This window comes from Hemitrygon akajei, chromosome 10, assembly GCF_048418815.1.
Source record: "Hemitrygon akajei chromosome 10, sHemAka1.3, whole genome shotgun sequence".
Lineage (NCBI taxonomy): Eukaryota > Metazoa > Chordata > Chondrichthyes > Myliobatiformes > Dasyatidae > Hemitrygon > Hemitrygon akajei.
Window position 1 is genome coordinate 4,367,611 of NC_133133.1, and position 16,607 is coordinate 4,384,217.

The 16,607-nt window shown below is 43.1% G+C and overlaps 1 protein-coding gene across 1 annotated transcript in view; it reads right to left on the reverse strand.

Annotated features, from left to right (window-relative positions):
* Nucleotides 1–16,607, reverse strand: part of mcf2a (MCF.2 cell line derived transforming sequence a) — a 176,088-nt gene that overhangs the window by 134,263 nt on the left and 25,218 nt on the right. Inside the window, exons 2-4 of the mRNA XM_073057769.1 lie at nt 12,936–13,019; nt 4,956–5,070; nt 2,890–2,980 (exon numbers count right to left, since the gene is read on the reverse strand). Of these exons, the coding sequence (XP_072913870.1) occupies nt 2,890–2,980; nt 4,956–5,070; nt 12,936–13,019 (290 nt within the window). The remainder of the gene's footprint in view (nt 1–2,889; nt 2,981–4,955; nt 5,071–12,935; nt 13,020–16,607) is intronic.

Below are 16,607 nucleotides of genomic sequence, written 5' to 3' on the forward strand. Positions count from 1 at the left end.
AAGTTTAAAGTAAACTTATTACCAAAATACAATGAATTTTGGTTTATTGGGGTACATTTGGACTAGTCCATTTTAGCCCAATAAAGCAGCTGCCCGAATTAGCCAAAGTTTCATGGAAATAGTTAATAAGGTATAAAAAAGACAAACTACCATTTAACTGAATAGCAAATTATGAATTTAAATTAGACACAGAACAAATTAGAACATTAACAAGGCTACTACAGTACTATAAAACTGTGTTTTAGTTCCTAATAGTTACTGACGGAGGAATGAATCCAGTTTACACTGCAGAGTTCTTTTGATTGACAAAATCCCCTTGTGAAGATGATGGACTGCCTTCATACAATGCTATCAATGATTATATCCTTCTAATCTTCATTTTTATTGCAACATTCCAGATGATGGTCGATACCTTCAAATTCTTTGTACTTGCTAACTTGTTGAAGCAAAACAGTTCTGAGTTGTATTCTGCTTATTTCTCGCCAACTATCAGTGACAAAAATCACCGCTGTTTTGAACAAAAATGCATGGAGCTGACACTTTTTAAAACTGTTCACTTTAAGCATGGTGTAGTGTCTAAAGGCCACAGAACAGCACGCATCTGACACTAGTTAGACATTGTTTGGTGACAGCCTCCTGCCCCAATTAAGTGGCATAATGTCCTAAATAATAAAGGGAAACCCATTTAAAAGTTGCCCCAATTAACCAACGGCCCAATTAACTCGAATCCACTGCACATATATGTGACCATATCCAACCCTGAGATGCATTTTCTTGAATCTCTGGAATAAATTCCCAATGCCATTGTCTTATGCAGTCAACGCACTAAAACTAACATCACAATTTTCAAAAAGGCTAACTGACTAGTTCAGTCAATTCCTGTGGTGAGTGGCTGCGGTTAGTTACAGAGTCAGAGAAACAGGACCTTCAGTCCATCGACTCCATGCTGAATCCATTTAAACTGGCTACTCCCAACAGCCTGCAACAGCACTATTGGCCACAATATCCCTACTATCCATGCCCCTACCTAAATTTCTTTAATTGCTGAAGTCAAGCTTACATGGACCATTTCTGCTGGCAGCTCATCCCACACTCTCACAACCCTCTGAATGAAGAAGTTTCCCCTCATGTTCCCCTTAATCTTTTTACCTTTCACCCTTAAACCATGATCTCTGGTTGTAGTCTCACCCAGCCTCAGTGGAAAAGCCTGCTTGCATTTACCCTATCTATACCCCTCATCATTTGTATATCTCTATCAAATCTCCTCTCAATCTTCTACATTCTCAACCAGTTTTTGGCCACGGCCCCCTTAGGAGTTCTTCTCAGGTTCCAAGGCCCCCCTTTCAAACAGGGATACAACACGAACAGAAAATCACATATTATTGAACACCAAGAAAACTTGAACATTTCGACATACTGGACAAGACTGTATGAAATTAAACATCTATCAGGCCTAATGCGATCCTTGAGCTTGGTGCTTTTCTGCAAGTTCCATGATATCGGGCTCCAAATTAGACAATGACAGTCGGACGTCACTCCTTTTGTGATATCAATTTTGTTCCTGGATTTTGTCAAAGAAACTACCTGGCAGAATCCGCTCTCAACCAAATATGTTGAGGGAAAGGCAATAAAAATCCCATAAACACTTGGGGCTCCCCTTCTCACAGTTTTCAGTTGTTGGCCCCCTTCAAATGTGCCAGGGCCCCCAAGGGGTTGTATGGCCCCTGTAGAGAATGGCTGTTCTAAAGAATACAGTCCTAACCTATTCAATCTTTCCCTGTAACTCATGTCTGCCAGAGCCAGCAACATCCTTGTAAGTTTTCTCTGCACTCTTTCAACCTTGTTTACATCTTTCCTGTAGGTGGGTGACCAAAACTGCACACAATACTCCAAATTAGTCCCCACCAATGTGCTATACAACCTCGACATAAGATCCTATCCTAGTCAATACTTTGATTAAAGAAGGCAATTGTGCAAGAATCTTTCTTTACGACCCAATCTACTTGTGACGCACTTTTCAATGAATTATGGAATTGTATTCCCAGATGTGTTGCTCTACCACACTCCTCAGTGCCCGACCATTCATTGTGTAGGACCCACCAAGTCTGGTCCTACTGAAGTGCAAAACCTTGCACGAGTCTGTTTAAATAACATCTGCCATTTTTTAATCCATTTTTCCAGCTGATGTAGATCCCTCTGCAAGCCACGATAGTCTTTGTCACTGTCCACTACACCTCCAATCTTGGTGTCATCGGCAAATTTGCTGATCCAGTTAACCACGTTATCATTGATATAGAAGACAAACAACAATGGACCCGGCACCGACCACTGCGTTCCACCACTAGTTACAAGCACCATCCAGAGACAGAGAAGCAGTTTCAGCGACAGGTTACTGTCGATGCAATGCTCCTCAGACAGGATGAAGAGGTCAATACTCCCCAATGCCATTAGGCTTTACAATTCAACTGCCAGGACTTAAGAACTTTTTTTAAAGCTATTATTAATGCTTTTTGAGTTAGTGATTTAGATGCATATCATATTATTACTGAGTTAAGTATTGTATGTAATGAGTTTTTGCTACAACAAGTGTATGGGACATTGGAAAAAATGTTGAATTTCCCCATGGGGATGAATAAAGTATCTATCTATCTATCTATCTATCTAGAGAGGCAAACTTCTATGACCACCCTCTGGCTTCTCCCACAAAACCAATGTCTAATACCATTTACAATCTCATCCTGAATGCCAAGCGACTGAACCTTCTTGACCAACCTCCCATGCGGGACCTTGTCAAATGCCTTAATAGTTCTATGAGATAGCACAGTAAACACTGCCGTATTTGAACTTTGCTCCAATCATCAATGCACAGGTCAAAGGTGAAATACTCACAGCTATCCTTCCAAGTGCAGCTTTGACAGAAGCCCACGAATCCAGTCTCCTATCCAAGACAACAGTGAACTTCACTTCAGTTTTGTGTAGACTGTGAGATAAGAGGCAGAAAGTCTATCAAATTAGTATAATAATGACTACCTCAATAACTGAAATTCTAAGTTCAATGTTCAAAGTAAATTTATTATCAAAGTGCATATAAGGATTTGCAGCTCAATATCCCTGGGTTCCGTTGTTTTAGGTGTGACTGAGTGGGAGGGATTAAAAGGGGAGGGGTGCATTACTAGTCAAGGAAGATGTCATGGTGGCGTTCCATCAAGACAGACTGGAGAACTCATCTGGTTGAATGGAGAAGTAAGAAAGGTATGAACATGTTAACGGGGCTACATTACAGACTAACCAATAGTCCTAGGGATTCAGAAGAACAAATTTGTAAAGAGATCGCAGAATGTTGCAAGAAACATGAGGTTTTTTATAGTAGGTGATTTTAACTTTCTATATATTGACCAGGACTCCCATACTGAAAAAGGACTAAATGGGACAGAGTTTGTCAAATGTGTTCAGGAAAGTTTTGTTAATCAGTAAATATGTAGGAGTCCCAATGAGAGAGTGTGTGATACTGGAACTGTTATTAGGGAATGAGACAGAGCTTTGTGTAGGGGAGCACTTTGCATCCAGTGACTACAATGCCATCAGTTTCAAAGCAAATATGCAAAAACATAGGTCTGGGCTACAGGTTGAGATTTTTAAATTTGAGAAAGGCCAATTTTGATGGAATCTGAATGGATCTGGCAAGTGTAGATTGGGACAGGCTGTTTTCTACAAAAGGTATACTTGGTAACTGATTAAGGAATGGACTGATTAAGAATAGTCAGCATGGCTGTGTGGGAATGGAGAGGTCAGTTGATCTTTGGGATTAATGAGTTCTAAACTGTTTAATAGATGAAAGCCAACTGTGACCTGATGAAATCCTGATGAAGGGTCTTGGCCCAAAACATTAACTGCTCATTTCCCACCATAGATGCCGCCTGACCTGCTGACTTCCTCCAGCATTTTGTGTGCACTACTCTGGATTTCTAGCATCTGCAGAATTTCTTGTGTTCAAGTGTGACCTGGAGTTTACACCTTCCATTGGGAGAGCAGTGGGAATGAGAGACCTGGCTCTGGACCATCAGCAGACAATAAAACCATAAGACTCATCGAGTCCGCTCTTTCATTCCATCATGGCTGATACATTATCCTTCTCAACCCCATTCTCCCGCCTTTTCCCCATAACATTTGGTAACCTAATTAATCAAGAACCTACCAACCTCTGCTTTAAATATACTCACGACTTGGCCATCAGAAGATCCTACAAGGAAAAGTTGAATCAAAGGGAGAAGAGAATTGAAGGAAATGATGGAGTGGAGAGCTCTTAAGGCATAGGTGAGGCAGTCCTGACTCGGTGCTGGACAGTTCTGGGCAGGGGAGGGGTGTCTCCATGGAAAAGCTTAGAAGCACGGAAATTTATTTTTATATACTTATTTTATTTAAATATACTGTGCAGAACAGGCCTTTCTGGCCCTTTGAGCCACACCAGCCAGCAATCCCCTGATTTAACCCTGGCCTAGTCATGTGACAATTTACAATGACCAATTAATCTACAAATTGGCCCGTCTTTGGACACCCACAGGAAATGTTTTGTGGAAGAATCTGGAGCACCCGGAGAAGCTCACACATTCCGTGGGGAGGAAATGCAAACTCGTCACAGAGGACACTGGCATTAAATTCTGAACACTGTTGAATAATATTGTGCTAAATATGCCGTAGTACCCATATCTAACATTTCTTTTTATAATTTATTTCATATTTTATGTAATGCACTGCCCTGCTCCCACAAAAAAACAAATTTCACAACATATGTCAGTGATAATAAACCTGATTCTGATTTTCTCGAAGTTCTTTCATTAGAGAATGTATGGTAACAGACTGCTCATCGAGGCCTCAGAGTCTGTGGGACTGAGATGCCAAATAAGGCACAGGAGAGGAGAGATTGACGAAAGCACCTCATGAGTTTCAATGCGCACCTTGAAATGGTGGTCAGGTACACGAGGACCCGCTCTACAACCTCATCTGAAACTGCACAGAAGCTGGCACATTCAGGAAAGGTTAGGATCACCGCATCATTTTTACTTCGTCCGCCTGCAGAAGACAAAAGTCAGTATCAGTCCAACATCTGAAGATTAAATTATTAGCTTTATTTGTCACATGTACATCAAATCCTATAGTAAAATGTTTCGTTTGCATCAATGTCCGACATTGTCCGAGGGTATGCTGGGGGCAGCCCGCAGGGGTCTCCATGCTTCCTGTGCCAACAAATTACTAACCCTAATCCACAAATCTTTGAAAGGTGGGAGGAAAGCAGAGCGCCTGGAGGAAACCCATACGGTGACAAACTCCTTACAGACAGCGGCCGGAACTGAACCCGTTTTGTTCGCTGCACAGCTGAACAATAGTTTTGTTCACTATTAAGGGGAAAGATTTGGATCCGGCGACTGCTCCTGCAGTTGTTAAGCTCATGGCTCGTCTCCAGAATCAGAATCAAAGTTCAAAGTAAATTTATTATCAAAGTACATTAATGTCACCAAATACAACCCTGAGATTCATTTTCTTGTGGGCATTCACAGGTTTAATATCACTGACATTTGTTATTAAATCAGTTGTTCTGCAGCAGCAGTACATTGCAATACACAATAATAAAAACGATAACTTACTTTATATTTAAATTAAACAAGTAGTGCAAAAAGAGAGAAGAACTACTGAGGCAGTGTCCGTGGGTTCATTATCCATTCAGGAGTCTGATGGCAGAAGGGAAGAACCTGGGCCTGAAATGTTAAATGTGTGTCTTCAGACTCCTGTGCCTCCTCCTTGAAGGTAGCATTGAGAAGAGGGCATGTCCTGGGTGATGGGGTACTTAATGATGGGTGCTGCCTTTATGAGGCATCGCCCTTTGAAGATGTCCTTGATGCTGGGGAGGCTAGTCCCCATGATAGAAGACTTTCCGCAGCTTTTTCCAATCCTGTACAGTGGCCCTTCCATAACCAGATGGTGATGTAACCCGTTAGAATACTCTCCACGGTACATCTGTAGAAATTTGCGAGAGTCTTCGGTGACATATCAATTCTCCTCAAACTCCTAGTGAAATATAGCCACTGTAGAGCCTCCTTTGAAATAAATTGGGCCCAGGATAGATCCTCAGAAGTGTTGATACCCAGGAATGTGAAACTGCTCACCCTTCGATGCAAACTAGAGTGTGTTCCCTCAACTTCCTTTTCCTGCAGTCCACAATTAATTCCTCAGCACCAGTGGTTACCTCAGCAACAGTCTCCTGCACTGCCCTCAACTTTTTGGCTTTTCTTATTATCCAGAGATCTACCATCCTGAATGATTTCACAAACTAGCATCCAGAGCGGCCCAGAGTAGAAAATTTTTAAGATTGCTGGACTCTTAGTGAAAGCATTCCTTCTCATCTCCGTCCCAGAGCATGCTTTCTCCTCATTGTCAGCACTGGGGAGGAGGTACAGGATCTGACCCACACTCAGTGTTTCTTCCCCTCCGTGAGCCCATGAACATTACTTCACTATTCCTCTTTTTGCTGTTTCTACTTACTTTGTAATTCACACTAATTTTACCTTTGCACTGTTGCTACAAAACAACAAATTTCACATTATATACGACACTGATAATTATTCTGGTCGGCAGCTCCATCGCTGGCACAACTTTTTCTATTGCTGAGGACATCTTCAAGAGGTGGTGATTCAAGCAAGAGGCATCTATCACTAGGGGCCCCCATCACCTAGGTCTTGCTCTCTTTTCAATGCTACCATCAAGGAAGAGGTACAGGGGCCTGAAGGCACATGCTCGATGCTTCAGGAACATTTTCTTCCCCTCTGTTATTAGATTTCTGAAGGGACGATTAAGGTTACCTCTCTATTTTGCTCTTTTTACACCATTTGTTAATACTTTTTATTGTAACAGAGTATTTTCTAATGTATTGCACAGTACTGCTGCCGCAAAGCAACAATTTCACATCTGTTAGCGATAATGAAACTGATTCTGGTTCTGAATGGTTCTAGCCCCTACTTTGCAACTGCCTTCCCTGGTCTAGAATGAATCCACATTATAAAGCCCTGCAAGAAATTGTAGTGAGACCTCCTCTAATGCTTCTAAATTCCAGAGAATACAGCCCAGTACTGAATCTCCCCTACCAAGAACCCAGATTCCCTGGATGTTTGAGGGTCCATCTTCAATGACCCCCACCATCCAGATCGTGTTCTCTTCTCGTTGCTGCCATCAGGAAAGAGGTACAGGAGCTTCAGGATGCACACCACCAGGTTCAGGAACAGTTACTACCTCTCAACCATCTGGCTCCTGAACCAGGGGGGAAAATTTCACTCATGCCAGCACTGAACTGTTCCCACAGCCAATTAACTCACTTTCAAAGACTCTACATCTCATGTCCTCGATATTTATTGCTAATTTATTATTATTATTATTATTCTCTTTTCATACTTCGTTTGTTGTCTTTTACACACGTTTGTCTGCCTTGTGTGTTGTTTTTCATTGATTCTATTGTGTTCCTTGCATTTACTGTGAATGCCCACAAGAAAATGAATCTCTGGATTGTATGGTGACATATATGTACTTTGATAATAAATTCATTTTGAACTTTGATTCTGGTCAGGGGAGCCTGCACTGCACCTGCTCTGTGACCAGTAAACGGTTTCTGAGCTATAGAGATCATACAGAGTCACAACAATCTGCAGGAGGAACTCACTGGGTTGTTTGGCATCTGCGGAAGGAAAAGGAATCGGCAATGCTTCGGGGTGAAATCCTGCATCAGAACCAATGTTCCAGCACCCACAGAATCCTGTCTCCAAGGATCAACTTTATTCACCACATGCATTCATGTATTAGGAGTTTGCTGTGGTGTGTTGGTCAGGCAGGCAACATTCAACAGTTCAGTGAATAAACAAATTACAAAAATATAAAGTTAGAAGTATGGATATGGAATAAAATGGGCATAAATACCAGCATGTATTTACGATGTAAACAGCATTATAAACAGCGGTTTAAAGTGTTTACAGTGCAGTGCCATGATGGGGTAATAGACGGGGGGAGCGGCGGCTAACTAGAATGGTTGATCAGATTAACTGCCCGGGGGGAAAAAACTTTTAAGATGGTGTGTAGTTTTTGTTTTAATAGCCCTTTCCAAAAAGGAGCTCTTAGAAAAGGCAGTTTGCAGGGTGGATGTTGTCCACAATGATTTTCCTGCCCGGTTCTTTGTTCTGCAGTGATGGGAGACTGCAGCCAGTGACCTTTCCTGCTGACCTGACAGTTACTGTAGCTTTTGTATATCGTGAGAGGATGCTGGGTCTGATAGTCAGGGTCCGTTTCTAGCAGATGGAATACAGTGTAGGCAAGTGTATGATCATGCACTTCGGTAGAAGGAATAAAAGCTTAAACCATCTTTAAAAGGGGAGAAATTCATAAATCAGAGGTTCAAAAGCACTTCACACAAAATGCTGGAGGAACTCAGCAGGCCAGGCAGCATATATGGAGAAGAGAATAGTCGATGCTTCGGGCCGAGACCTTTCAGCAGGAGTGAAACACTCTTCTCCATAGATGCTGCCTGGCCTGCTGAGCTCCTCCAGCATTTTGTGCATGTTGCTTCGATTTCCAGCATCTGCAGATTTTCTCTGGATGTACAAACAAGCTGGATGAACTCAGCAGGTCGGGCAGCATCCGTTGAAAGTAACAGTCAATGTTTTGGGTCGAGACCCTTCGTCAGGACTAAAGGAGGAGGGGGCAGGGGCCCTATAAAGAAGGTGGGGGGAGGGTGGAAAACCAATCAGAGGAAAGATCAAGGGGTGGGGGAGGGGAAGCAGGGAGGGGATAGGCAGGAGAGGTGAAGAAGGAATCTAAGGGGAAAGCACTATGGGTAGTAGAAGAAGGCAGAGTCATGACAGGTGATAGGCAGCTGGAAGAGGAGACAGAGTGAAGGTGGGATGGGGAAGGGAGAGGGAGGGAATTACCGGAAGTTGGAGAATTCAATGTTCATACCAAGGGGCTGGAGACTACCCAGACGGTATATGAGGTGTTGTTCCTCCAACCTGAGTTTGGCCTCATCATGGCAGTAGAGGAGGCCATGTATGGACATATCCGAATGGGAATGTGAAGGAGAGTTGAAGTGAGTGGCAACTGGGAGATCCTGTCTGTTGTGGCGGACGGAGAGTAGGTGCTCGACAAAGCGGTCCCCCAATCTGCATCAGGTCTCACCGATGTAGAGGAGGCCACACCGGGAGCACCGGATGCAATAGATTACCCCAACAGACTCACAAGTGAAGTGTTGCCTCACCTGGAAGGACTGTTTGGGGCCCTGAATGGTGGTAAGAGATGAGGTGTAGGGACAGGTGTAGCACTTACGCTTGCAGGGATAAGTGCCAGGTGGGAGATCTGTGGGGAAGGACGTGTGGACCAGCCAGTCGCGGAGGGAATGATTCCTGCGAAAAGCAGAGAGGGGTGGAGAGGGAAAGATGTCCTTAGTGGTTGGGTCCTGTTGAAGGTGGCAGAAGTTGTGGAGGATAATATGCTGGATGCGGAGGCTGGTGGGGTGATAGGTGAGGACAAGGATCTTGTTTGTGTTCAGAAGCACCTGGGAGTTAACTTGCAGATCGAGTCAGTGGTAAGGAACGTAAATTCAATGTTAGCAAACATTTTGAGAGGGCTAGAATATAAAAACAAGAATGTAATGCTAAAGCTTTATAAGTCATAGGTCAGACTATATTTGGTGTATTATTAGTAGTTCTAAGCCTCATAGCCAAGAAAGGATGTGCTGGCATTGGACAGGTTCCAGAGGATGTTTACAAGAATGATCCTAGGAATGAAAAGGTTAACGTACGGTGAGCAATTGATGCCTCTGGGCCTGTATTCGCTGGAGTTTGGAAGAATGAGGCAATATTTCATTGAATCCAATGGAATATTGAAAACACTAGACAGAGTAGACATGTGGAGAATGTTTCCAATAGTGGGAGAGTCTAGGACTAGAGGGTACAGCCTCAGAGTACAAGGACATCCCTTCAGAACAGACATGAGGCAAAATTTCTTTAGCCAGCGAGAAGTGAATCTATGGATTTAACAGGCGGCCATCACTGGGTACATTTAAAGTGGAGGTTGCTAGGTTCTTGATTGGTAAGGATGTGAAAAGTTACGGTGAGAAGGCAGGAGAATGGGGCTGAGACTGAAAATAAGTCAGCGATGATGGAATGACTGAGCAGATTTGATAGACTGAACAGCCTAGTTTTGCTCCCTGGTCTTATGCAATAACTCTCTATAATTGTATGATCAAGGTCCCATCAAAAAATTCATAGCTGTCTGGTCTCATTGTTCCAGAATCCCTTTCAAAATCCTCTCATCCTGCTCAGCTTCTCATTGTATAAATCCAGACAGCAAGAGAAAGCAAACCTCGTACACCCACACTGCACAAGCACCCTCCTTTCTTTTCACGGAGAGCCGCACTGTGGACTGGTAGTATCACCGCAGTGTGCCAGAACACAACGGTAGTACAGCAGTTAGCTCGACCCTACTACAGCTCAGCCCATTCCAGAGTTCGGAGTTCAATTCCAGCGCTGTTCTGTAAGGGGTCTCTGTACATTCACCCTGTGGGTTTTCTCCAGGACCCCCAGTTTTCTCCCACAATCCGAAGACGTACCAAATAGGTTAGCTGGTCATTGCAAATTGTCCTGTGATTAGTTAGGGTTATTTGGATCTGTCGGGGTTGCTAGGCGGTGTGGTCGAAACGCCCAAACGTCGTCCTCAATAATGTATCACTAAATAAAATATATCATGGCCTGGTATGGAAATACCAATGCCCAGAATGAAAAAAATACAGAAATTGGTGGATACTGCCCAGTCCGTCACAGGCAAAGTCCTGAGCACATCTACAGGGAATGCTGCCACAGGAAAACAGCACCCACCTTTAAGGATCCCCACTATCCAGGCCATACTCTCTGCGGCTGCCATCAGGAAGTCTGTACAGGAGCCTGAGGAGAAGCATCCTCTTTGACTTTCTACAGCAGGCAGGAGACGACAGTGCTAAAAACAACCATGGTCAGGATGGGAAACAACTTCTTCCCCACTAGGCTTCTGAACTCCCGGCCACATCACTGGTTAATCTATTCCGTACCTTCAATATTTTATATTAATGTATTTCAGTTTGTTATTTATGCTTGAATCATTTGTAGATTTTATCCTTATAAGTTATCATATGTTATGGGTACTACTGTGCTTTACACCCTGATTCAGAGAAACACCGTCTCATTTCTATATACATTATATGGCTAAATAAATGTTTACAGTTAACTGACAATAAACTTGACTTGACGAGACCTGATCTGGCTCAGGAACAGTTATTACCCTACAACCTGAACCATAGTGAATACCTTCACTCACCACAACTCTGAACTGATTCCACAGCCTCAAAACTCATCAGTAAACTGGGCCTCAATACCCCATTTTCCAAAGGTTCCTGGATTTCCTCACTTGTAGACCCAATCAGTCTGAATTAGCAAAAGCATCTCCATCAGCACTGGAGCACCACGGGTGTACTTGCCCCCAGCTCCACTTGCTTTATACCTTTGACTATGTGGCAAAGTACAGCTCCAATTTTGCTGATGACACCACTGTTGTGACCTGCATCAAAGGGGGTGATGAATCAGCGTACAGGAGGGAGAGTGAAAACTTGGCTGAGTGGTGTAATAACAACAATCTCTCAGTCAGCAACTAAAGAACTAATTGCAGACGTCAGGGGAGGGAAACCGGAAGTGCAAGAACTAATAATCACTGGAGGATCGGAGGTGGAGAGGGTCAGTAACTTTAAATTCCTGGATGTCACTGTCTCAGAGGACCTGTCCCAGACCCATCATATAAATATTATTGCAAAGCAAGTACAACAGTGCCTCTACTTTCTCAGGAGTCTGTGGAGTTTTGGCATGTCATTGAAAATCTTGGCAAACTTTTATATAAGTGTTTTGGAAAGCGTGCATTACAGCCTGGTATGGGAACACCAATGCCCTTGAGTGGAAAATCCTACAAGTAGTGGATTTGGCCTAGTACATCATGGGCAAAACCTTCCCAACCATCGAGCGCATCTACGTGAAACACTGCCGTAGAAAAGCAGCATCCATCATCAAAGATCCTCACCACCCAGGCCCTGCTCTTTCTTGTTGCTGCCACAGGAGCCTCAGAAGCTGCACCACCAGGTTCAAGAACAGTTACCACCCCTCAACCATCAGGCACTTGAACAAAAGGGGGATAACTACACTCATTTAAGGACTCTTATCTTGTTATATCATCTCATTATTTATTGTTATTTATTTATTATCTGCATTTGCACTGTTTGTATGCAGTTCACAGTTCCTGATGTTTACTGTTCTATAGATCTGCTAAGTGTGCCCACAGAAAAGGAATCTCAGGGTTGTATATGGTGACACGTATGTACTCCAATAATAAATTTACTTTCAACTTTGAACTTTATAGACTCACTTTCAAAGACTTTACAACTCATGTTCTCAATATTATTTTTATTTACATAGTTTGTCTTCTTTTGCACATTGGTTCTATGTCATACTTTACTTATGATTTGTTTTTCATAGATTCTATTGCATTTCTTTAGTTTTTCCCTGTAAAATGTCTGCAAGAAAATGAATCTCAGGGTAGTATATGATAACATACATACTTTGACAATAAATTTACTTTAAACTTTATAATGAAAGTTTGTTTGCTTTGGAAGACAATGCACAGCAGTAAACTGATAAAGGACATTAATTGCTGATGGCTTCGACTATCCCATCAGTCCTGCTGCCTTATTAAATAGTTAACCTATTATTAATGAGTTGCCCATCTCCAATGCTACCTGGTATCGCATTTTGAAACAATGATAAAGCAGCGAGGAGCTTGATATCACATTATTTTTTGGACAGCACTCAAAATGCATCAGTGAAGCTTACCTGCGAGGTACACAAACTGTTTCTTCAGATGCTTACTGATGCTTTTCGTACTGACAGAGTTGAGAATCTCTGGTGCAAGTTCACCTGCAAAAAAAAAGTAACACGTATGACAGTTGTAACGTTACCAATTCATTTAATCACACCATTCCTTTTAAGTGTGGAAGGGTAGTGTAATGCTTTACAGAGCCAGCTCTCTGAATTCAGTTCCATCGCTGCTTCAAAGGAATTTGTAGATTTTTCCCATGACTACATGGATTTCGTCCAGTTGCTCCAAATTCCTCCCAAATTCCAAACGTGTTTGGGTCAGGGTTTCGGAGTCATGGACCTGCAATGTCAGTGTTGGAAATGGGGTGACATTTGCGAGTTGCCCCCAGCACGTCCCCGGATTGTGTTGAACATCGATGCAAACGATGCATTTCACTGTATATTTTGATGTTTCAATGTACATGTGACAAATAAAGTTAAACTTTCTCTTTAATCAGGTCAACAATAACAAATTACAGTAACATCACAATGTCCAGAGGAGTGACAGCAAATACAATTAGTAAATTGGTTTATTGTTGTCAGAGATGTTGGGTGGAGATACATGTCTACTGAAGAAGGTGTAAGACACCAAACCATGAGCATCCTTGGGTAAGGTGTAGCACCTGCTTCGCCCTCCCCACTCCAATCACGTGAAGCCACGGGAGCAGGTGATGGATGGTCGTATGAGCCGCTGGTGCATATCACAAGTCCTGGTTATGCGACCACTGACACCAGCAGTCAATCTTTGAAGAGTATTGATAATGACAGGGATCACCTGTCTTGTAAAGACACTGCCCTGAAGAAGGCAATGGCAAACCACTTCTGTAGAAAAATTTGCCAAGAACAATTACGGTCATGGAAAAACCAATAATACACAACACACATGATGATGATGGTGGTCAGATGTACCTAGGTAAGTTGTTTTGCATGCCATCCATACAGATCATTTCACCACTTGCTACGTTGAGGCAGTACAAGGGAAAACAATAACAGAATGCAGAATTAAGTTGCAAGGTCACAACAAGATAGAAAGTGACGTCATGGGTCCATCTTCTCTTACCAGGGAAACAGTCAGCAGGATTATAACAGTGGGCTGAAACTGTCCTTGGGCCTAGTGGTACGTAATTTTAGGTTTTTGTATCTTCTGCCCAATGGGAGACAGGAGAAGAGAGAATGTTCAAGATGGCTGAGATTTTTGATTATGCTGGCTGCTTTACTAAGGCAGCAAGAGGTGTGGATAGCCCATGGAGGGAGGCTGGTTTCTATGATGTACTGAGCTGTGTCCACAACTCTCTACAGTTTCTTGTGATCACGGGCAGAGCAGCTGCCACACAAAACCGTTTTGCATCCGGACAGAATGCACTCTATGGTGCACTGGTATGTATGATGGAGGCTGGATTTCCATAGCCTCCTGAGGAAGAAGCAGGGAGATGTTGCACAGAACGGAGCATGAGAGGGTTTTGGAGTAACAGAGAGATACCGCATTGAGGTACCCCCTTCATCTGCACCAAACATCCCACAATAACCCTACTTTTTAAAATTCTCCTTACATACTCTTCAATTGCCCCAGACCTTACATCATTAACAGTTTACAGTGGCCTGTTAACCAACTGACCCACACGTCTTTCTGATGTGGCAAGAAACCAGAGGAAGCCCATGATCATAGACACAAGGAGAACGTGCAAACTCCACCCACAGTTCATGGCCAAAGTCAGGATAAACCTGATAGTCCATGAGCTCTACCTTGTTATTCCTCTTTTAGTATACTTATTTACTTTAATAAATGATAGTGATTTTGTGTCTTGTTCTATACTGCAGCTGTAAAACAATAACTTTTCTTAGCATACATCCATGGTAATTAACCTGAATCTGATTCTGAACACAGGAGATTCTGCAGACACTGGAAATCCAGGGCTGCACTCACAAAATGCTGGAGAAACTCAGCAAGTCAGGCAGCGTCTATGGAAGGAAATTAACACCAAGTTTTAGGGCAACATCATGAGTCCTGATGAAGAGTCTTTGTTCATAATGTTGACTATCTTGATAGATGCTACCTGACCTGCTGAGTTCCTCAATCATTTTGTGTGTACTGTTCTATATTTCCAGCATCTGCAAAATCTTTTGTCTTCAGTCATAATTTATTTCCATTTATAACATCTCAGGAATGAGTTGGTAACATTACTAGTTCCAATTTGTACAATCTGACCTTATTTGTCATCGATTTTTAATAGGGTATATGGGGTGTCCATGGAGGAGTGTCACCTCTGCTGAACAGTCTTGTGTCCATTCCAGGGCAGTTGATTCACCTTTGGTCCCCACTGGACACTCAGCTCTCACCTGTGGCTCCAAGTAGCTGTTTGCATGTGAGAGCAGCCACACCCCAATACACCACTTTGACAAGTGGGCTAAATCAGGTGAGGGTAGCTGGTGGACTTCATGTCCTGGTGAGTAGGGACATGCCTGTCCTAGCATGCAAAGTCAGCTCCAGTGGACTAGGTGGATGAGATCTACAGTGAGATCCAACGGCCTAGAAAGTGGTTCTGCAACACTTCGTAGAGAGGGAAGGGCGAGACAAGACACAGAAGGCATCATGGTCACCCACTGCAACAAGGAAGATCCCAGTTTTGACGATGACTCATACCACTGGTCCTGGACTTCTGAGGTTGAGAGAGCGGAACTGCCCGGTGCAAAGTCTTTCTCACTTTAAAAATTTCCAGCGTAGGTCTCTTGTCATCTTCGGATATGACAGTCAACCAACAACATTGTTTTAATATTCTTGTAAGCTGTGGACATTACTGACAATTAATGTCCATCTGAAGCAAATGTCTCCCAACAGTCCCGAACAAATGCTCATTATCACCTGATCTGCGTAGACCTACCTCCATCTGTTTTTCTGCCTCTGCTGCTGTTTCTGGCCAACTGCTTCCTGAATCATTGCAAGTGACAATTCTTTTCCCACGTGAAGCATAAACCCTGCGGTGTGTTAACTTTTAGATTGCAAACATGCAAAAATTGTGTGCAAGTTTCATTTGCTTCTCTTGTGAATGAGGCTGATCGGATGCTGTGTGTCAGTAATTGCTGCAGCAAGTACCAATAAGCTCCATTTTGACTTGAGAGCTTTTGCTTGTTAACTGAGTCCCTCACATAAAGACAGTCTGGATTAAGAGAAATGTGGACAAGCAATTAGCGGGGCGCTATGGTAGGGTCGCGGTTAGCGCAACGCTATTACAGCTCGGGGAAACGCAGCAATAATACCTCATTGGCTCTTCACACAACCCTGGAACATCTGGACAGTAAAGGTGCACACATCAGGATGGTCTTGGTCAATTGCAGCTAATTTTCTAATTACAGCTCAGCATTTAACACCATCATCCCCTCAAAACTAGTCAGTGAACTCCAAGACCTGGACCTCAGTACCTCCTTGTGTAGCTGGATCCTGGATTTCCACACTTGTAGACCCCAGTCAGTTCGGATTGGCAAAAACATCTCCTCCACAATCTCCGTCAGCACAGGAGCACCACAGGGATGTGTGCTTAGCCCCCTGCTCTACTCGTTTTACACCTGTGACTGTGTGGCTAAGCACAGCTCTGTTGTGGGCTGTATCAAAGGGGGTGATGAATCAGCATACAGGAAGGAAACTGGAAATTT